General features: G+C 44.7%; 1 protein-coding gene across 1 annotated transcript in view; it reads left to right on the top strand.

The window, feature by feature from the left end:
- The window catches only part of EIF4E3 (eukaryotic translation initiation factor 4E family member 3), a 251,077-nt gene that overhangs the window by 146,052 nt on the left and 82,590 nt on the right, over nt 1-22,435 (top strand). The window contains exon 8 of the mRNA XM_032411765.1: nt 21,006-21,150. Within this exon, the coding sequence (XP_032267656.1) occupies nt 21,006-21,115 (110 nt within the window). The 3' untranslated portion in view covers nt 21,116-21,150. The remainder of the gene's footprint in view (nt 1-21,005; nt 21,151-22,435) is intronic.

Here is a 22,435-nt window from a genome sequence, read left to right as displayed (position 1 = left end):
TGACATCCTAACCCCCAATGTGACTATATTTAGAGATACGGCCTATCAGGAGGTAATTAAGATTACATGAGGCCATAAGGGTGGGGCCCTCACCTAATAGGCCTGGTGTCCTTTAAGAAGAGGAAGAGACCCCAGAGATCTCCCCTTCACTGTGTGCACAGAGGAAAGGCCATGTGAGGACACAGAAGGTGGCCATCTGTAAGACAGGAAGGGAGTCTCACCAGAAACCAGCCTTGCCGGCACCTTGATCTTGGACTTCTGGCCTCTGAAACCGTGAGAAAATAAATCTCTTTTGTTTAAGGCACCCCGTGTGTGGTATTTTGTTGTGCCGGCCCAAGCAGATGAATACCCCATTGTTGTGTCCATTGTACAGAGGGGCAAACTGAGGATTGGAAGGAGAGGTAACTACTCAAGGACACACAAGTCCTAATTGGCTGAACTCGTATTAGATCCAAGGGCAGGGTGACTATAAAAATGGCTTGTTGTAACCATGCCATCCTGGCACTCCCTGGGCCATGGAGGACGCGGAGGTGCCGGCTTCACTACAGGACGAGGCTCCAAATGAGGATGAACTATAGAAGGAAGGCTTGGGACGAGGTGGGAGGGGGTCTGGAGAATTCTCACCCGGCCTCCTGTCTGTCAAAGACGTAGGGCTCAGCCAGAGGCGCACGGGGAGCCCCTAGAGCAAGCATGTGTCCTCGAGGTGGAGGTCGCCGAGGCTTCCTTCAAGGTGTGGGCTTCAAGCCTTCAATCCCAGGCGGCAGCAACAACCAGTTGGGAGGTGAGGTGGTAACTCCGCAGGCGGGGGTGGCGCCAGAGGAGGATGTGGATAGAGCGAGGCCTGGGAGGCTCTCACAAAGGCCAAGAGCAAGGACCTCCTGAACATCTGGTTTTATCAGGAGAGTTCTTGCATCCCTGTGATGATGACAAAAATAAGGTGCCTTATTGCTCCAGTGCATTTAGAGAACGAAGGACAAAGGGGTAAAGTAGATGAAATCTTTGGACAGCTTAGAGATTTTTTTTTTATTTTTCAGTTAAATTTTCAGAAAATATGAAAACATCTTCCTTTTTAAAAAACTGCAGAAGTGGGGCGCCTGGGTCGTTCAGTGGGTGAAGCGTCTGCCTTCGGCTCGGGTCATGATCTCTGGGTCCTGGGATCGAGCCCCGCATCGGGCTCCCTGCTCGGCAGGGAGTCTGCTTCTCCCTCTCCCTCTGCCTCTACCCCTGCTCGTGGGCTCTCTCTCTCTCTGTATCTCTCTGTCTCAAATGAATAAAAATTAAAAAAAAAAAAAGAATAAAAATAAAAAGATAAAATACTACAAAAGTTTTATATAGACCTATAGAAACAGCTACCACTGCAGAGGTTTTGACCTCTACCTCCAGATGAGAAGGACCTCCGAGATATGGTGGCAGGAGAGGTGGAAGAGGAGGGAGACAAGGAAGTGGTAGAGGTGGGGGTTTTAGGGGAGGTGGAGGCCTCAGAGGAGGAACAGGGGCAGTGGTTTCAGAGGGGGAGGACATGAAATATAACAGTTGGCAGAGAAACTTCCAGCGTGATCTACTTCTATGGATCAGAAACTTGTTCCTTGAGCCCATCTTGAAGAACCGGTCATTTCACACCAGTGGAACTAAAATGTCAACACCATGCAAAAGTGAACGCAACAACATAGGCAATGTTGCTCTAAAAGAGAATCAACAAGTGTTTTAATGTTTTGTACGACGCTTGCAATTCTGTGGGTGCTTACTAAATGGAAGGTTTTCATCTGGAAAACAACAACAACAAAAAAGACATGGGGCTTGGGGAAGCCTTCACTTACAGGAGAAACTATGTCTCTAGGTTGAGGTGGGAGCAGCATTTGGAGGAAAAGGGAAGATAGCCAGGTGATTTTTCTGCTTCAACTCTTAGAATTATGATAGAAGAGCCAAAGTCTTTGAACAGGAAAAAAAAGATCATAATTAAGAAAATTCCCAGAGACAAGAACCGGGTTCTCTCCAAGTGCACCGTTAGCTGTCAACGGGGAAGGCGAGGGACAGCCCACCGGAAGGAAGTTAGCAGATGGGGCTGTGTGGAGGCCTCCAAGGAGCTCAGCAAGGAGCTCCTGGGGGCCCGGGGGGTGGGAGGTGACAGACAGAAGCGGTGGGAAAAGCCCGCTGAGCGAACTTTGAAAAATACTCAGGGAGAGAGAAAGCCAATACTGAGAAAATTCCAGCTGCTGGTGACTAGACATAATATCTGAGCAATTACTGACTTTTTCTTTTCATCACAATGTTTTGGTGCCTTGTAGACACAGCTAAGATGTCACGAATGTAAATAATTTAGTACAGTGTTGTCATCTCTCGCTGAGTTGCCTTAAGCTTGACATTAGTAAAATGCATCTTACTTAACTAGAGTTTTCAATACTTATTTGCTTTTGGGTTACGGAGATGGATTATTTTGCTTGTAAGACGATTTGATAAAAAGAATAGCTTACTTCATAAGAAAAAATTATGTATTGCATCTTGTGTTATTTCCATATGCCTTGGAATCTTTCAGTCAGACAGAAATGTGATACCTTAGAATCAATTTTCCACTCCCATAATAAAGCGGCACCAGTTCATCCATCAAAAATTGAGGTGGTTTAGGAAGAAATTACTTTGCTTTTATGAAAGAAGTCCAAATGTTGTTTTATTTAAATATCTAACTTCCTGGAAAACTTGATGTGGGTGGTGTGTGTGTGTGTGTTGTTGTTGTTCTTTTTGTTAGTAAACAGGAAGCCCTTGACATGATACACTCACTACAAGAATATAAATTCAGATTTTCTTGTAGTTTCTTTCCAGATGGGTTTATGTTGTTAATTTTCCTTTCCTCTTCATTACAGAGCCCTATATTAATTACCCAGCTCTCTCTTTTTTTTTTTTTCTGGAAGATATTCTCAAGTGGTACCCCACAGACATAATGTTATGACAGTGGAATTTCAGAGTTTTGGTTGATTGCTTGCAAAGAGGTTTTATTTGGACAGGAATGCAGGACATTGGCTTTTTTAACAGAGAGTATAGCTTTTCTTTCTATGTTTTTAAAAAGAAGTTACTTGTGGGAAAATAGTTCAGAGTATCTTATTAATGATTTTCCCCTTGGATTTTTGTTTATTTCCCACTCCATCCCTCAGATCTTTGTAACTAAAAACAAGCTTCAGTTCCTCATCTTGGTTACAGTGGTTTAAATGTTTGTTGGTATGTGACTTTGTTTAGCAAAGTTTGTGTGATTCTTTTTCTTTTTCCCCCCAATGATCTCAGTTTGCTAAACATTGCATAATTTTAAAAAAATGTAGTAGATTATTATTTGGCCTCCCTAAACTTCATAGCCATCGCTGTTTTTTTACTTCAGTCACTCAGATTATTTTATGAAATCAGTCCAATCCCAAAGTTGTTTGTTCTTGGCTTTGACTCTGGGTTGGAGGTGTGCTGTGATTTTCATGAATTTTGATGTTTTCTGTCTTATGTAGGTGAGGACCTGAGAGTTGTCAGCAGTTTTCCTGCAACCAGGGAAAACTGTGTAGTGCATAAAGCCCTTGCAATAGGCTGCTCAGTCCTTGATTCCCTTAGATGCACACAGTTCTGCACGTGGCTTTTGGCCAAGAGCTCTTGTGCTGTTCATGGTGGAGAAAAGAAAACATAGGAACATAGGTGGTTGGCGCTAGGAAAGACCTAGGTTAAGATCATCTAGTCCACAGATCAATACGTGCCACAAATACCCCTACTCTTTCCTCCTATGCCTGTAGCAGACATCAGTAATTGATCGTGTTTTTTTGTTTTGGGTTTTTTTTTGTTGTTGTTGTTGAGCCATCCACAGCCACTCAATCTTTACTGGCATCCCTTTACTTGGTATCCCAAGCTCCTGTTAAAATGCCAATGGAGTTGGCATATGGGATGGAATCTCTACAGTAGATTATAACATATCTCTATACACATCTGGAGACATGAGGAAGTTGAGGGTGAAGCCGAGGGATATTGGAGTTGAGAGCGGAGGCTCAAGAGTGAAATGACATGAGCTTGACCTAGAGCTCTCCCACTTGCTAGCGGTGTGATTTGGGGTCAAGTTCTTCATCCTCTTGGGCTTGTCCTCACCAATACAGTGTGTGAAAATACATCCTAGGACTGTGGGTAGGTAAAACTGGAATAACCTAGCCGAAACCTTTAGCCTAGTGCTTGGCAGCAACGCTCAATCAATGGGAGGTGTCATCATCATCACCCTCATTATTAGGGAAAGTGACTTGAGATAATAAAGCTCATTAGGACTAGACAGGGTTTCTCAATTTCAGCCTACTGACATTTAAACGGCCAGAGGCTTCTTTGCCATAGGAATTGTCCTGGGCGGTGTAGGATGTTTAGCCACATCTCTGGCTTCTACCCACTAGATGCCAGTAATCCTGCTCCCCAAATTGTGACAGACGTCTCCAGACACTCAGAAATGTCCCTTGGGGGGTACGATTTCCCTCAGTTAAGAACCACTGGAAAAGACTGAACTTCACCTATAAAATTTTTTTTTTTTTTTTAAGGTTAACATATTTGTGCCTGAAACCACTGTCAGGGATGCTAATTCCATTGGTTTTGTGATTGCGTTCCGAGGAATCTTATTATTATTATTTTTTTAATATCAGCTATCAGTGACTTTGACATCTCTGCCTTCATATCAGGTTACAAGTTTTTCTATTTACTAACCTGTGGATAGTTTTGAGTAACAGATGAATAGCTCCAAGTTTTAATTAGGCTTTTGTAATAGAATTTAAAATAATGTCAAGGAAAATGTTCATAATTTAATTTTCAGTGATAATAGCTACAATCCAAATTGTATAATAATAAAAATGAGGGTATAATTAATTTGAGTGCTTATTATGCATTAGACACTAGGCTATGAGCTTAATGTTCTGATATCATGTAATTGTTATGATGCACAAGGCTAGCGTTATTATTCCCATTCTACAGATGAGGGAACAGAGGCACAGAGTACCTTGCCCAAGAACCCACAGCTACTAAGTGACAGAATAGGCCATCCATCCTAAGCCATTTGATTATAGTATACACAAACACATACACGCTGGAGAAAGGTGTGGAAGGATATGTGCTCAGATGTCTACTTTGATTATTTATAGATGATGGGATTACTGGTGTTTCTTATTATTTATACTTACTGTTTTCCATATTTTCAGCTTTGACTATGGTTTTTTAAAAAGTATCAAAAATTAGGATTATGTAGTCCTGTGACTTTTATAAAACAGGTGACTATGTTTACAACAGTCTGCCTCCTATTCATTTGATCTTGCTTATGACTGATTAAAAAGCAACAGGAACTATATTTGTAATTTCTCATATTAGATACCAGAATCAAAACATAGAGCTCCTAACACGTGGCTATTTAAAAGTGGGGGTTGTACACATTTGTAAGCTACTTTTCCCATATAAGGTTGTTCTGTAAGTCATCATATGGAATTTTTAAATAAACATATTACATGTTATAGATCCGAAAGAATGTCGTCCTTCAAGATTTCCTACCTAAGAAGTTATATGCTTGTTTCAATGATGAAACCAGTGAAACATCTTTTGAATTTCACTTTTAATTATTGTCTTTAGGGCTTCTTTTTGAACCAAAGAAGAAACCCAGGCTTCATTTTTTCAGAAAAACACCAGGAATTACCCACTTGGTTACCCCCCTCCCAACCCCAAGGCATGCTCTGAATTTCTGTTTGGTCATTCTCAAAAATCAGACAGAGCCACGTGGATAAAATTTACCATAAGAGGCAATGTTTTAACCAGTGTCTTCATTTTCTTAAGGAAATTCCAAAAAGGGAGAACCAAACATGGTGTGATGAATGGAATCATTGTTGGAATAAGTGCAGAGATCTTGAAGGTGAATACTTTTTAAGGGTACTGTACACATTTGGAACCATAAATTCAGATCTGTGTGTGTGTGTGTGTGTGTTCATTTGCATTATTTTATAGTTATGCATTATGTGCTTCACTTCTGAATCTGATACTTACCTGGCTTTATTCCCTATGGCAGACATTTCCAATTTTTTAAATAACTTTGAAAGATCTCCTGTGTCTCTGCTCATACAATGAAAAGGTCTTGGTGATTATGGAATCCAGGTGAAACTTGCAGCCTAAAAGAACACGTGTAAATACATATGTTGAGCGAGGAGACAACAAGATCACGAGGGCCCCAAGTTTCTCATTGTCTGCTAGAGCTGACTTAGAGGGCTTGAGGCTGGCTGCCTCTCAGGTGAGCAGAGATCCCAGCGGTGGCTCCTGAGGCCCTACCCAGCTGGCTCACTTCCTTGGGACTCCCTCCCAGCCCTCTTGGGTGGCCTCCAGAATCTCCTGCTCAGCACAGCCACTCTTGTCTTTGGGGGCCCTGTAAAGGGAACCTTCATTTTCATTTCAATCTCTCCTTTCTGAGTTGGGTGTTATTACCATGATTTTATAGTGGAGGAAGGAAGGGCCAAAAGAGATGGGGTTTCCTGGTGACAGAGTGATCCTGTCACTTGATCACTCATTTGTTTGTTCATTCATTCACTCAAATATTTAAGGACACAGTATATGCCATTGAGGAATGTGTAGTGAGCAAAACAGAGAAGTCTGTGGCCTCATGGAGCTTACTTCTAGGGACAGAGCCACTGGATAAATAGGTAAACAAACCAGAAAACAAGCCAGAATTTTAGATAATTTTGGAGGAGGAAAGGGCTGTATCTAGAAGAGGTCAGGGAAGTTTTCTCCAAAAAAGGTGTCCTTTTAAGTGAGACCCGAAGGCTAGAAAGATCTAGCCATGCAAAGAGCTTAAGGAAGGGCATGCGGGTAGAGGGAAGAACAAGGGGAAGGTTCCAATCCCCCTACTCAGCATGAAAGGCATAGAGTAACCATATTGCTAATACATAAAATAGACATAAAATCATATTTTCCTAAAGACTGCAGTCCTGACACAGGCAAATTTGAGAGAGAGAAGAATTTGTAAGGATGCTAGACAGGATGGAATTCTAAGCTATATTTTCACTCATTATAAACCAGAAAGGCCAATTCTAACATTGCCACATAACCAAAGAGCTGCTGTAATTTTTTTTTTAAAGATTTTATTTATTTATTTGACAGAGAAAGAGAGAGCACACATAGGCAGAGTGGCAGGCAGAGGGAGAGGGAGAAGCAGGCTCTCTGCTGAGCAGGGAGTCGGACGTGGGGCTCGATCCCAGGACCCCAGGATCATGACCTGAGCCGAAGGAAGCCGCTTAACCGACTGAGCCACCCAGGCGCCCCTGTAATTTTTTTTTTTTACACATATTATTCAGTACTCAACCGGACCTGAAACTGAGAAATCTGGAGTCTTCCTCTTTAAGAGTCTCCTTGCCCTAGAAAAATCTGACTCCAGTGGATCCTGGAGCAGAGCATTTTTGACAGAGCGTGTATATGTGTGTGTCTGTTTTCTCTGTTCACATTATTTCTTTTCCCCAGGAGACCAAACTGTTTATAGGGAAGATAGAAACAAACAAACAACTGGGTAATACACTTCCCTTCCAAACATTCAGAAACACGTGACTTTGCAGCCAGCACAGAGATCCATGAGGCGAACAGGCCAGCCTTGCTTGATTCTTTTGGAGCTCAGATGCTGCCTCTTCCTTGGGGATGACAATATAAATTATACAGACCATTATCATCTCTTCTCCAGAATTCTAACCCCTGAATTCTGACCCAGAAAATGCACAATTGGTGCCCCTTGAGCATAAAATTCACACTGCCCAGCACCTGCTGGAACAACCAAAGAAGATTGGATTGGCCTCTTCTACCTTCTGCTGTTCTGTGTCCTAAGACAAGCATCCAGAAGAGGCTATTTTCTGTTGCCTGGAGGAAAGACTGGTTTTCTTGTGCCAATTGGAGTCTTGTAAGTGTGCCAGAATCTAATCTTCATTCCACCATGTCTCTCTGGGCCCCCGAATGCTTTTCAGTGGAATGCCACAGCTCACTTGCCACTAAGTGGTGTGTTCTCCCTCTCTCCCTCCCTCCCCAAAACACATATTTTGGCATCATTTGGTTTTCTGAATCTTCCTAGGACCTATATCCTTTTTCTAGCTAAGCTGGGGCCTCAGATAGGTTTTCAGAATGGCCTGATCTTTCCACTGGTGGTAAATCAACCTTCAAACTTCTTTGTGTAGGTTCTTAATGACCGTCCTACCTTTGCTATTCATTTATTTCTCTTTTTAATCACTGCCTCAAAATCTACAAAAGTTTTATTTGGTATTTTCTTATAGTTTAAGTGATAACTCCCACATGATGCATTCTTTTTGTGGACTTGGTCGGTTTACATCGGTGGTTACCCCTCTGGTTTCTTCTTAAAAAAATTCAGTTGAAAAATTACACATAACTCACTAAGAAATTCAGTAGAATGTAAGCTTCATGAAGGCAAAGATTTTTTATCTTTCACTTACTCCTCTTCCCTGATGTCTAAAATGGTGCTTGGTCCACAGTAGCATGCAAGGAATATTTGTTGAATGAATGATTGAATGAAATGGAAATCAGACTTGCTCGTGTGAGGGACCCTGGCAGATGCCTACTTCTGCTTCTTCTAAGATGATTCCTCCAAAATCGATCTGCATCCTTAGACTCGTGCTAGATGTAAAACCATCAAAATGCCAAGGTTAGCAAAAGTCTTGGAAACAAATACTTTTTTTCCAGATTGTTCTATCAATCTAGTAATCATCCCGACATTTCCATCATTGATCCGTCAAACAGCTGGGCTACATGGATTGTTCAGGAGCAACACACGGAATGTCTACGTTAGCAGGGAGAAGGTGGGGCTGGTGACAGGCACTGACCCCTCCACGTAATAAGCTTCCTGGCTCCCTACACCTGAGATGTATATGCCCTTGGACTTCCCAGAAGAAGGGGAATTTTAATTAGAACATCCAGATGAAGTTTCTGCCTAATTTAAATCCCATGCGTCATCTTCTGAGATGCAGTATCCTCAAGTTCTCATCCTATTCATCGCCACTTCCTTTATTGCGTTTTGTTTTTAGACTGAGAGCCATGAGACTGACAACACATCTGACGTTGTTTATGGAGTCGTGGACTCTAATAAAGTCTGCTTAATCATGATGGAGCAAGCTTTGCTGCCAAGAGATTTGTCAGAGCTGGAAAGGGGTTGGTGGCGACTGACCTTGGCTGTGGAGCCCACCTTGAGCTCTGTTTGAGTTACAAGTGGCCTCATCTTAAAGCCATTCTGTTTTGAAAAGAAAATGATTCGGTTACTCAGTTACAGATGGAAATGAAATGGATTTCTGCTCTTCCTTATTTATCAGATAAACACCAGTGGCAGGGAGAGGAATGCTGGTGGCCCAGGCAGAGTCCTGCCTGCCTGCCCTGGGGGCACCCAGAGTAGTCATTTTCACCTGAGGGCAATTTTGTCCTGAGTGCAAATTTGACTAATGTCGGAGACATTTTTGGTTGTCACGACTGTGGGTGTCACTGGCATCTAGTAGGCAGAGGCCAGGAACGTTCTTAAAAATCCTGCAATGTATAAAACAGCTCCCCAGCCTCACCCCACATCAATGAATTATTTGGCTCCATAAGTCATTAGGGCTCAGGTGGAGAAAGTGATCTGAAGGAGCCTCATTCAGTTTCATGAGGTTGTCCCTGCCTGGGAAGGTAACTCTCTTCCATTGCTGTTTTTCAGTTCTGACTTAAAAAAAAAAAAAAAAATATTATTCCCCACTTATTCTTGCGTCAAGAATTAGTAATTAGGAAGCAGACCTGGTTTCAGAAGTGGGCAGGGCAGGCAGCCTAAGTAGAATGATTTGAAATGCACGGAGAAAATCCAGACTTAAAATGTTTCTCTCCTTCCAAGCTCTGAGGTCTAGAATTCCTTCAGTTGAAACCTGGAGAACAGGGAGTCAGGATTCCTGGGTCTTGAATCAAGCTCTGCCACTTCCAAAAGCACTAAGATCTGTTGAGCATTGACCCTGCGCCCAGCCCTGGGCTAAGCACCGCCCATGTACCCTCCCATTCCTTCCTCCCAGCAAGTCTGTAAGATGTGCGCAGTTACTACTGCTGTTTTACCAAGGAGCAAACGGGGGCTGGGAAAGGTTCAGGAACTTGTCCAAAGCAACACAGTGATAAGCATGGTGCTGTGATTTTCAAACAGGATGCCCAAGACTCTGCCAGGAACCAAGATCTTACCCTGCCTAGCTCTGAGGCATCTGTGGAAAAGGCAGGAAGTTAAACCCCATGACTTCTAGGAATTTTTGACAATGCTATGATGTCCTTACTGGTTCCTTTGTTTTACATCTTGCCCTTCTTCAAGATTTTCCTTTGAAATGGAAACAGTCCCAGGATAGGTAACAATTGTAAATCCCCATGAAGGATTCCAAACCTTAAAGTATATCATAATAACCAGCTGGTGAGCTTCTAAAAATGCTTATTTCCGTGGCCGCTCACCAACACTCTGCTTTAGCACGTTTGAAATGGGCGCTTGGAATCCTGATACTCACCAGCCCCTCCATCCAGGTGATTTTAACGCATGGGGTCTGAAGACCACACTGAAGACGGCTATTCTAGCCCCTTTTGGGGAATTAGTTTAATCGATTGGATGCTGGCCACAGTGCAAGTTCAGAGTGTTCGGGGTGAATTAGGGCCGCTAGATCTCTTACCCTGGCAGAGATGGCTGGGCCTCCTGTCCTCCGGCTCAGTTCAGGTCGAAAGTTCCCAGTGCGCATTAGAATCACCTGGGAAGCTTTTAAAACTCACCATGCTGGGATCATACTCCAGGGCAATTAAATCCCAATGTCTGGGAGTGGGAACGGCTTCAGGATTTTTTTTTTTTTTTAAGATTTCCAGATGATTCCTAGGCACAGCAGTTTGGGAACCACTGTCCTGGGTGTTGCAGATTCCACACCTGGATTAAGACAACCCACTATCTCAGTCCTACTTATCTCATAAGATGCATCTGCAAGCCACCCTTCGCTCTACTGGCTTTCTAGACTCTCCTGCTCACTCTGCCTTTTATGTTGCTTTTAAGGTACTCATCTCATCACCTTGTTCGTGCTCACTACAGGTCTTCCTCTTGAGGGAAGGGACTTTACCGTGTGTGGCTCTCAACTGATGTGAGTAGCAAGAGCAGGTGAGGCTGGACTCAGGAGAGAGAAGACAAAAGCCAACTGGACTCTCTGCCATGCCTTTCTTCACGACAGACCAGATGGAGAGTAGTAATAATGGTTATTATAAGGAGGTTGCCCTGGCGCTGGACTCCTTGAATAAAATACCCTAGTAAAACTTCGGAACTCCCTCTTCTGGGCAGGAACAAAGAATCCTGCTAAAAACAGCGCCTTCTAAATAATGACGTTATGGCTGATATTTTGAAATTGGGAGTCTGCTGACAAATGATTCAGAATGTAGGAACAATTGAGAGCAGAGACCAGCTTTCCTTACCAGGATGTTCGGGGTGACTCGTGAATGCTTGGGAAGGAATTTAAGAATAAGTCAGAGTCCTCTCCAAGTTTCCCTTTTCTCTCCTCGTTGTTTTTACCTTGCTCACTAAGAAACAAACCCTGTCATCCTGAACTGACATGGTGACTCAGTTTCCCCAAAGACAGGAGCTGCACAGGGGCTGCCTATGACTTTGATGCCCCTGCACTCTCGGCTGTGATCAGCCTACCTAGAGTTTTAAAACTGAGGGCTATTTGGATAAAAATCTGGATTTCTTGCCACTCTTGAAAATTCAAAAACTCTTTCTGCCCTGAGTTTGCTTTCTTGTTGATAGCAGTCAGCATCTGCCCCTTTGTGTGGAAGCCTATGTGTTCCAATTTGCCGCAGTCTCCACTCCTTCTAATTCCATGCAAGCCACTTCAATTTAAATTGCCTGCTTGAGTTCTCTGGTCTGTGGCATCGGCATCAGCTGTTAAAACTTGTTAAAACACCAATTGCTGGGCTCCACCAATCTTCTCTAAGGAAGAGTTGTCAGTTCCCGATGTACGGATAAATGGATATGAGTGTGCATATATATACATATATCTGAGTGTGTATACATATGTGTGCATATATATATATAAAATCAGCATGGACTTACATGTGTTACTTCATTCTTCGGATTATAATCCAATACTACTGTGATTTCTTGCTTAACACGTCTCAACTTAGGGCACTGAGAACTCTTTCAGGTTGGCTTCAATGCCTTTTTAGTAAGTCTCTCCCCACCTCATCCTAGCCTTTTTTTTTTTTTTAAACACTTCCTTTAGCACTTTTTGGTACCACAAGATGCTGCAGATTTATCTTATATTTTCTGTACCCCAACCTGGAATTAACTAGTTCTCTAAGGATCCCTGATTTCTTTTATTGGAGAAAGGTATTTAGAAACCAAGGTCTGGGTGCTAGGTGTGCTCAGTGCTAATGGGGTGTCATGGCCTGGAGCCCCTCTCAATGGACCGACCTAGGAAATACATGCAGGAATGCTAACTAATGCATATATTCACATGGATTTATTTCTGTATTGATTTGTGAATATATATTTATATACATATGCACTGTCAATATGGATACCTTCAATTCCAACCCATTAACCACTGGATTCATCCTAGCCTTGGGGATATCAGATTTTTAAACTTTGTATGGCTTTTCCATGTTAACAGTGGCTCAAGAACATCCTGGGGGGAAAAGGAATATTTTATAGATATTACTGAAAAACAACAACAACAATAAAAAACAACCCTAAGCTTAGCATAACAAAAATATCAGCATATCCCCATGCTTAATATTCTTTAGCCCTTTCTGCGATCTAGTTTGGAACATATAACCTCACTGTTCCTGAAGGTGGATAGACGTGCCTCACTTCCCTTCTTATACAAACACAGTTTGTCTCCAGCCCTACGGAACAATGCCTATTGTAATGCTGAACTGGCACTTGTGGATTCTAAATATAAGCCAAAAGACTTCTCAAAGATTAGAATCAGAACTTTGCTTTACATGTAAAATCTTATTTTGAATTCAGGTACACAATTACTCACTCAGAGACTTAATTATACTGCCTTAGGATAGTATTACAATAGTTTTAATTATTTTTTGGGGGGTTACAAAAGTAACCTTTTGTCTGGTTAGGAAGGTGAAGTGACTATAGTCTTTTTGCGAACTTCAAATACAAATTAACCATCAGCTGTGAGGTTTATCTGTGGTTCCTTCATGTTTATTCAAGAAGCAACCATACTTGGATGGGCTCCTCCTCCCTCTCGTTATACTTAATGTAAATCTAGTGCTGCTTGGATGTGTCTTTATAAACTGTGTAGAGAACTGGAAAGAGAATCTAACCAAGATGGTTCATGGGCCACTGGAGGTGTGGCTCAGTGGTTTGGAAAACATTCTAGGTTTTAAACAGCAACACCTATAATTATGGAGGCGTCATCCCTTCCATAAAAAAGAAAACAAAACAAAGAAAGCAAAGCCTTTCTACTAACAAGGTGTAGTCATAGCATGTGTTCAGCCTTCCCAAAACCTGTCTGGAATTTGTTTCTGGCCTGGTGGGGGAATATCTTCCATCTTTCTCTGAGCACTCATCAAACAATACAAAAGTAAACAATTGGAAGGCAATTAGCAGTCTCTTTGGGGTAACAGGAGAGAGAAGTCACCCTGCTATTAATTTCAAAGGAATTAATCATGGTTTACATATGTGATTTAGTGGCTTAACTTTGCAAGTGGTTGAAAAACAAGGAATCAACAAAGTTTACAAAAGACACTAGTTTGGGGAACAGGGTATAGTAGACAACTTAAAGGACTATCTGTTGAGTATTCTAAGGCCGTCAAGATTGAGATAGTGCCTTGTATAAGATCTATGTGCCGCAGATCTCTTTCTCAAACTTGCATGTGTGTGAGACTCAACTGGGCAGTGTTGTTAAAATGCAGATTTTGATCCAGTAGGTATAAGGAGGGGGCTGAGAGTCTGCATTTTTAATATGCTGTCAGGTCATGCTCATGTTAGAGATCAGCACATCTCATTTTGCATAGCAAGGCTGTATATTGTTCTGGTGCCTGTGGTAAGGTAAGATTGAGCCACTCATACTCCCTTTATGTATCTTGAAATTACCAACATGTTGCACAGTGAATGTCCAGGGGTTAGGGGACTAGAATAGCTTTTTGGAGTAGAGGTACTTGGGCCAAATACTTTATTGTACATTGTAGTTTCCAGGGATTACAGTCCATTGGGACCCATAGGGCAAAGAGCTATATACTATATGGTACAGTTAGTAGCAATCTCTTTTTGCAAGGACTAATTTAGAAAAACCTAAAAATATTTGCAGGCCATGTTTATTTATGTTTATAGAACTGTGCCCTTGAAAGAAAAGCTGGAAATGCAATCTCTTTAAGTCCCTCTCTGTGATTAAAACCTCAGAAAATATAATATTGTCTCTAGTTTTGATGCCAAGCCTCTGAACAAATTTTGTTGTTGGGGAGACCCCCTTTAAACAGAGGTCTTCACCATTCCTTGACTACCTTTTCAAGCCATGCAATTATTAAATGTGGTTGGCCTCAGAGTGCCTGGTAAGATTGTATACTTTAAAATAAGAGATCCTCTGTTCATTTCTGGTGTGGACATTAAGTGACATCAGAACAGAGGATATATTTCTCTTGCCTCTTACTGTGAAACACACCATTTTCATTTGCCATACTTCTCTTCTAGGAAGGAAACTTGGAATGTAAGCATTCATTTTAAGAGTCTGACCACTTTTACTAACCTCTCCCTTCCCCCTACTCCCCATCTCTCCCACCAACCTTCCCCTTCTTTCTTCACTGTGGTTACCCCCACCTGGATGTCTCCCATACCTGGGGGAGAGGAGCGGTGAGTAGGAGGTTGAACTTGATCTCCACCCTCCATGGCCTCAGGTTCTCCCCTCTCTGTGGAGGGGTGTGTAGGTTGGCTGTTTCTGAGAAGCTAGGCAGGCTGCATAATATCTGAGGATGGGTGGCATGTCACTATTGTGAAGTGGAAAGTGTAAGATGAGAAATACACAAAGGTGTCGAGTCAGGACACCTGGACTCTAATCCTTGTCCATCTACTAACCAATTATTTGGCCTTGGAGAACGATTTAACCTCTGTGGACCTCAGTTTCCTAATCTGTAATTTGAAATACTTGGTTGTGCCTGTTTCTCAAAGTGTAGGAGACTTGCCACTGGAATGGCAATAGAAAACACTGAATCACATCGTGAGAACTATACTCCTGCAATCAATTTCAATCCTTCCAGCTTTTCAAAAAAACAGAGAAGACAAAATTCTCCTCCGACCCTCATGTCATTAACCCTTTCGGCATTTGCAACTCTCCCTTAAGAATATTATTTGTAATTTGTAATTTTTTTTTTTTTTTGCCACTCTCCCTTTCTAACAAAGGAGTTGATGGCTGTTTTCACTGTGATTGTTTCTAATTTGTGGAGGGTGATCCTGATTTCCCATTTAAAGTAGTAACAGAGAAAGAAAAAAGTAGGTTAACGTAAAGGAAGATATTTAATACACTTACCATAATAGTTGTAGTCCAATGAGCGTACTACATTAATTATTCCATAACTATCATGTTATGACAAAAAAATGAGGAAGATGGTAACTATTTAAGAAGCATTGAATTAGGTGAATTTAACGTTTCTGTTTAATTTTAAACTTACAAAAGCATTCATGTATCTTGTTAAGTGGTAAATGTCCACCCCATTTCTGATCCCCCAAATGCACACATATTTATTGACAAAGTATTTGCCAAACAAAGTTCGTGTCTGATATATAGCTAATAGTATGTGGCCGGGCATGAATGTGGCCTGATACCTTTGAGGAAATTCTGGCTGCAGTTAAGTATAGTTTGCTAATTTTCCTTTACAGTGTTTTGTTTTTTCCTGTTACTTCAAATATAATGAAATGGGGACAAGCACCTTTGCTTGGTGTAATTAAAATGAAATTATGTCAGGAACATCTGTTGAAAAGGGGATTTCTATTTGTTTTACCACCAAAAGGTGGCGTCCTACCCCCATGCCCTTTATTTAAAAACCCTTCTTGCTTTAATTTAACAAAAAGAAACTTCCAGTTGATTACAGATAAAGAAATTAAAATGTGTTCCCTATGAATGTAACGTGACAGTGTTGAAAATGAACAATATGTTAAGCTGCAGTTAAGTTTCCCCCTAATGTAAGCCAAATGGACATGGAGTTCTTTAATAAGGTGGCACATTAGACAGTATTATATACAAAATTGAGTACAATATATCATGGGATTTACAACCAGGATTTCCTTTTGTCTGCAAAACTTGTTGCCAATCTGACTTTGGCCCCCTCTTTCAAGTGAATGTAGAATTTGAGGCAGTTAAAATGCAGAATAAGATCAGTAGCAACCTAAAGATCTTTTTAGTATGGCAATACTAATAATTTTTTTAAAGCTCACCATGCAATCTGGAAAACAGGATCAGAGCATGAATTGTTCTTTACAGACTATGAATAAATTTGTCACATTTAAATAAATTGCTATTTCCCTGAGTTATAATTCTGCAACACAACACATACCATAAACATGTTATATCTGGCATAAATATTAGAAATGGAAAATAATTTTCTCCCCCATAGACTGGCCACTTTGTAGATTTCCACTTAATTTCATGTGAAGTCAGCATTTGGAATTTCCAGTGATGTTAAAGGATTGTCGCAACTATGAATTGACTTGACATAAAGCTTTTCATCAGTCCCTAGGTCATAGCAAGCATTCAATAAATATTAGATGTTATTACTGACGGTTGTAGACTGTGAGCTCCTCAAGGGCAGGGATTTTATTTCTACAGTGTTCATTGCCTGCTATATGGTCTAGAACATAGAAGGCATGTCAAAATGTCTTAATGTCTCGAATCAAAGATTAACAGGAACTCTAGTCTCTAGAAAGCTAGGAAGTTCTGCACAAACTAAAATGCATTTTCTTCATCTAGACTCTAGTCTAAAAGATCCAATAGATGGTCTTGTCTGGATAGCATAGAATCTTGCACAGCATGCATTCAACATGAATTTTATGCTGGAATTACCTTAGCACAGTCTCTCTTTCTCTGGCTTTATTCTGTAGCACTGGTGAATGGCTTTGTTATTTATTTATTTTTTTGCTTGCAAAACAGATACAATTTTTTTTTTTTTTGGTAGTCTTACACTATTATTGCAATAGAGATTGAGAATTCTGTAAATGAATGTTTAACAGTATTTGTAAAAAGACATTATCCATAAGAATTTATACTAACCTTTTCAGGATGTTTATTATCTATAACTGTGCTGGTCTCAAGGAATGGAACAGTACTTGTCCCCACCTCCCTCCACCCCCCAAGGTACTTTGTAGGAATCCACAGGAGTGGCTTTCAATGCATTCTCATTAAGAGTTGGCCTGATACACCAGCCAGCCAGTAGCTGGAAATGCTAGCTTAGGAGTTTGGCAGCATCTGGGGTGATGGGTCTGAAAAAAATTATTTCTGTTAACAACAACAAGCCATAGAACCCTGTATGTCTTTCTAAGTCACATTTTGGAAACGAGAAGTCTTCCTTCTCAATTTGGGTTGATAAAGAGGAAAGAAATACCAGTGTCTTTTGTTTCATACAAGTATATGTATATTTTAAAACATTTCATTCAGGCTTCTAATTTACTCCTTAAATTTTCTAAACTCCACCAAACTTCAAAACAGCAAAAAGAAAAAAAAAAAATCTCACCTTTTCAAAGAACTGGACAGAGCTTTTTGCATGTGACCGATCTCTGGAAGAGCAGGTAATTTGTGTTAAACTACTGATTGACATGCTAGCCCCTGGGCGTTTTCCTAAGAGAAACCGTGGCAAGAGCACACAGCTCCTGATGCAGCGGCCACTTTCCCCCCAAAGTGGATCAAACTACACATTCCAGCAGTCAGTCTGACAGGGAAGGGGGGGAAGCTCGTCCCACATTACACTCTCCTGATTCAGGAATACAGGGGGAAAACCCCCTCGCTGGCGGGTTTCTGTTTCCCTGCAAACAGGGGTTTGTCCTTCTGTTGAACTTTCACCTCCCGAACTCGCCTTCTTTCATTGGACAAAGTGCAGAAAGAAAGAGGAGAGACCGAGGGAGGACGGGAGAGAGGGAGAAAGGGGGCTGAAAACACCACCCCCACCTCCTCCCCCTTCAACTGTCACTGATGGCAAAACACTTTCACTTTTAACTGGAGGAAACTCACATCCTTCCCTACCCTCTCTCTTTCCTTCTATATTTTTAGCTCAGAAACCAAGCAAATAGCCATCGCATTCCTATCTTCGTCCCTAGTTGTTAACACTCTCCCTCTCGTTTTTTTCCGGTGGCTGAATGGGCCCCCCATTTCCCCATCTTCTGAGGAATCCTCCCCTCCCCCATGCCCCTTATTTTTCCAGGTCTTTCTTGCCAGATCCCTCTTTTGCCAGGGACTGCTCTGGCGTTCCCTTCCTCTCTCTAGTCTGTGGGGCTCTGCCTCCCTCTCCTCTTTCCCATCCAGTCTGGACGCCCCTCACTCCCATCTCCCGGGAACCCCCCCTCCCTCCAGGCTGTGCCCCCCTCCCCCCCAGCTTTGGCAATTTCGATTTTTTTTTTTTTTTTTTTTTTTGCTGCGAGCCTTGTTGTTTACCCAGCAGGTGGATGTGACGTCAGGGACGCACAACAGCAAAAAATAACAACATCTCCCTCCGCGACGTGTTGGCCTCTCTCGCGCGCCTTATTTATTTATTTGTTCCGGGAGGCCGGGGGGAGCCGGGTGGGCGCCAGTGCCCGTGCGGCCCAGGGAGGGGGCGCGGCGGCTCGCGCTCTGGGGGTGCCGGGGGGCCTTGGGGGCGCGTGAAGCGGAGAGGGGGCCCTGGCAGGAGGCCGGGAGGCGGGCTGGGGAGCGCCCCCAGGCCGGCGCTCCCCGCGCCTCTGCCGCCGCCGTCGCCGCCACTGGCGCTGGCTGGGCTCCGGGAAGCTAGTCCGGAGCGGAGGAATCTATTGTTATTTATTGTGTGGCGGTTGCATGCTGTACTCGCGGCGGCCCGGCCCTCGTCCGGGAGTGCGTGTGTGCGCGCGTGTGTGCGCGAGTGAGTGTGTGCGCGGGGGTGCGCGCGCGGGCGGGAGTGGGCGCGCGCGGGGAAAGGCCCGAAAACACCTTAGTTTGCACCGAGAGACCATTTGCAGCGGGTGAGTTTGTATTTTTCCATTTCTGCTCCACTTTTTCCCAAGCTGCCTCCTGCCTTGTTTCCGCCACTTTAAACAACAACAACAACCAGCACAAAAAAAAAAAAAAAAAGGAAAAAAAAAAAAAAAAAAAAAAAAAACTTCCCCCCCCCCGGCCCCCGGGGCACTCCCCCCCCCCCCCCCCCCCCCGCCCCCCCCCCCCCCCGGGCCCGGGCCCAGGCTCTGGGGTGGGGGGGCGGTGGGGGTTGGGGCCGGCGCGGGGGTTGAGGGGGGGGCCTCCGGCGGCGGCGCCCGCACGCTTGGGTCCATGTCCATAAGTCAGATAAGGGTGGGGGGGGCGGCGGCGGCGGAGAGGCGAAATCGTCTTCCCCTCGGCCCCTTCACGCCTGGCTCTACGCTCTGGGCGATCGCCGCGGGGAGAGAAATCAATGAGCCCAGGCCGCCAGGCGCAACTTTCGGTGTCGGCCGTCGGGGTGCCAGCCGAGAAGCAGGGCCGGCGCGGGGCCGGGGTCGAGTCTGTGGCGGGAGGGGGCGCGCGCCGGGAGCCTCTGGAGCCTGAAGTTTGGACTTTGAGCAAACTTTTTCCCTTCGCTCTCCGCGAGTGTGTGCCCCTCGGTGCCCCTGGATTGTAATGACGGGATGCCCGCACCCTGGGCCCCGCGCCTCGGGACATCCCCGGTGCCACACGCGCCTGGCTCCGAACCTAGCGGCGGGCATACTCCGCCGCCGCTCCCCGGAGCACAGAAAACTCGGACACACACTCGCGCACCCCCAGCTAGACACGCACCCTCACGCGCGCTCGACCCCGAGAACCCACCCTTGCCGCGGACCGGCCCGCGACAGACGTGGCCAGCTCCACGGGTGGGAGTGGGAACCGGGTGCGCTGCGGGGAGTCGCCGCGTCGGGTCTCCTCCCCTCCGCCACACACACTTTCGGGGTCTACTCTCCTTTGAAGCTTGGGGTACCGGGGGGGTTCCCAAGCGTGGATCTCCTGAGACGCGCGGGAGCCGCCGCGTCCCTCTGGCCCTGTCCCGGCGGCCGATGGCTCTCCATCCCTCGCCAGCACGCCGCCTTCCTCCCGAGCTCTCCGCGCTCCATCCCCATCCCGCGGAGGACTCAGCTGAGCCGGCAGCCGGGACTGCGTGCGCTTCGGGTGGGGACGGCGGCGGCGCCGGGAGCGGCGAGTTTGCCAGTTGCCTCGGGGTCGCGGTCGTTCGCTGCCTCCGCCTCCCCTCGCCCCCGCCTCCCGCCCCCCTCCTCCCCAGATACCGCCGCTCGTAAACTTTGATTCCTTCTCCTTTTTTGCCCTCGGCGAGTCCCCCTCCCCACCTGTTGTGAGCTCCGCCTCGGTCCCCGGAGACTGGCGGTGACACACGCGGGCGCCGGGGAGCTCCGCGCCCAGAAACAAAGTCGCATGCCCCCTCCCCAGTGTTTGCTTCGAAATCGCAGCCTGCAGCACCCCCCCCTTTCCCGCGCAGCTCCCGCCCCTGTGAGAATAAGGACTAAATAAACAGTTGTAACTTCAAACCTTGCGCCTGCGATCGTATCCCTTTCCCACCCCCTTCCCCCCTCCGCCCCCCTCCTTTTTTGTTGTTGCAACTTTGTAAGATCCTAGGGAAGGTGCTGAGACTTTGGCTCGGGCCGATTTCCCGGTCTCGGGATCCTTGCAGGGATTCCCTAAGCCACATCCTCCTTTCCGTCCACCCGCACTCGCGGGTCCTCTTAGTCCGCCGCCCTCTCTGTCTTGGGCCCCCAGCCTAATCACTTATCCCACCCCCCTCAGTTTCCCCCCAACCTGCGCCGGGAAGACTTGCTGAGGGTCGCCCTGGTTTCTTGTCGACCGCAGAACCCGAAAGTTTGCAAGAGGAAGAGAGCGCGCGGCGAGCAAGCGGGCAAGGGGCAGCGGCAGCGGCGCCGGGGACCATGGTGCTGTCGGCGCCTCCTCCGCGGGCGTGAAGGCGGCGCTCCCACTCCCTCCCTGGACTCTGCGGGTAAGTCGAGGCGGCCGCGGGCGCCGGGGCGAGAACGCGGGCGGGGGCAACGGATACCCTAGAGCCCCCGGGGGCTCTCTGCTCAAAGCGCCAGCATGGGCGGCGCAAGCGTAGGGATGAGGCGCCCGGAGCCAGGAATGTGCCCATCCTCAAGCTGGTAGGTGCTTCGAAATACTGGACTTTCTCCTTTTTTTTTTTTTTCCTTTCCTAAATCCGAGAATCTGGAGATCAAAGTTTAGCGTGGAATGTAAAGTGCTCCGATAAAATATGGTGACATCTCTCGCCCCCCCTTCTCACCCCACTCCCCTCTTATAACTATTAATTATTTCCAAGTCATTGTGTCCAAATACCCTTGCCGGGCTGATTACAAAGTGTATTGATTTAGTCTGGGCTCATCCTACGCATTCGTTTTAATTCATTTTCCTTTTGCTCGACCAGAAAACCCGAAATGAAACTTATTTCTTCCTCTTCCCAACACCCCGCCCCCAACCCCCCCCCCCCCCCCAGCCCTCATCTCTGAGGCTTGGGCAGAATAATGAAATTAATATAAACATTTCATTTGGTTGCATTTAAGCTTCTCCAGCCCACTTACAAGGGGCTGGTGTTGCTCTCCTGTCCGGTCACAGGTATTTTGTAAGTTCGGAATTCCTTTTTTGTTACTGCTTTTTGAACAGGAATGCTGAAAGGGCATTCTGTATTCCTTTTAGAAGAAGTCTATACCTTGAAACCATCTACACTTTACCTTTGGTTGTCCGTGGGCTTTAGGATTTAGGGCTTGCACAATAGCTGAATTGAAAAAACCTGAAGGATATTTAAGGGATTTTTCTACTGCTGAAAACATATTAAGGAATCTCTGGAAATTTTTACCTTCTATCTCCTTTCCTTCGTTTTTCCATAGTGATAATCAGTTTGGGGGGAGATGTCTTAACTAGAATTTGAAGAGAAATGGTAAGAGTTCAGGTGTTTTCTACTCAGGATTAGCCTGCATAATTGAGACAGAAGAGTTGCTGTTATTTTCAGTTCCAGAGAGAAATGTATCAAATCTTTTTTAGAATTCCACTGGAGTTTTGATTCTCAAAGTGGAAATACCCATCTCTTTGAGTCCAGGAAAAGAAAATTGGGCTTACAGTTTCAGAGATTTGGAATGGTTTTTTTTTTTCCTCCCTGACTTTTCTACTTGAAACATCCCATAATTAAAGAGCATTAAAAATATAAAAAGGAACTTAACTAGTTACCATTCAAAAGATGTCAGCTAAAATCTCACTGCGGGGGGGGGGGGGGGGGG

Source organism: Phoca vitulina, unplaced genomic scaffold (genome assembly GCF_004348235.1).
Source record: "Phoca vitulina isolate PV1807 unplaced genomic scaffold, GSC_HSeal_1.0 scaffold13, whole genome shotgun sequence".
Lineage (NCBI taxonomy): Eukaryota > Metazoa > Chordata > Mammalia > Carnivora > Phocidae > Phoca > Phoca vitulina.
Note: the sequence above shows the minus strand (reverse complement) of the source record. Positions and strands in the feature narration are given on the sequence as shown.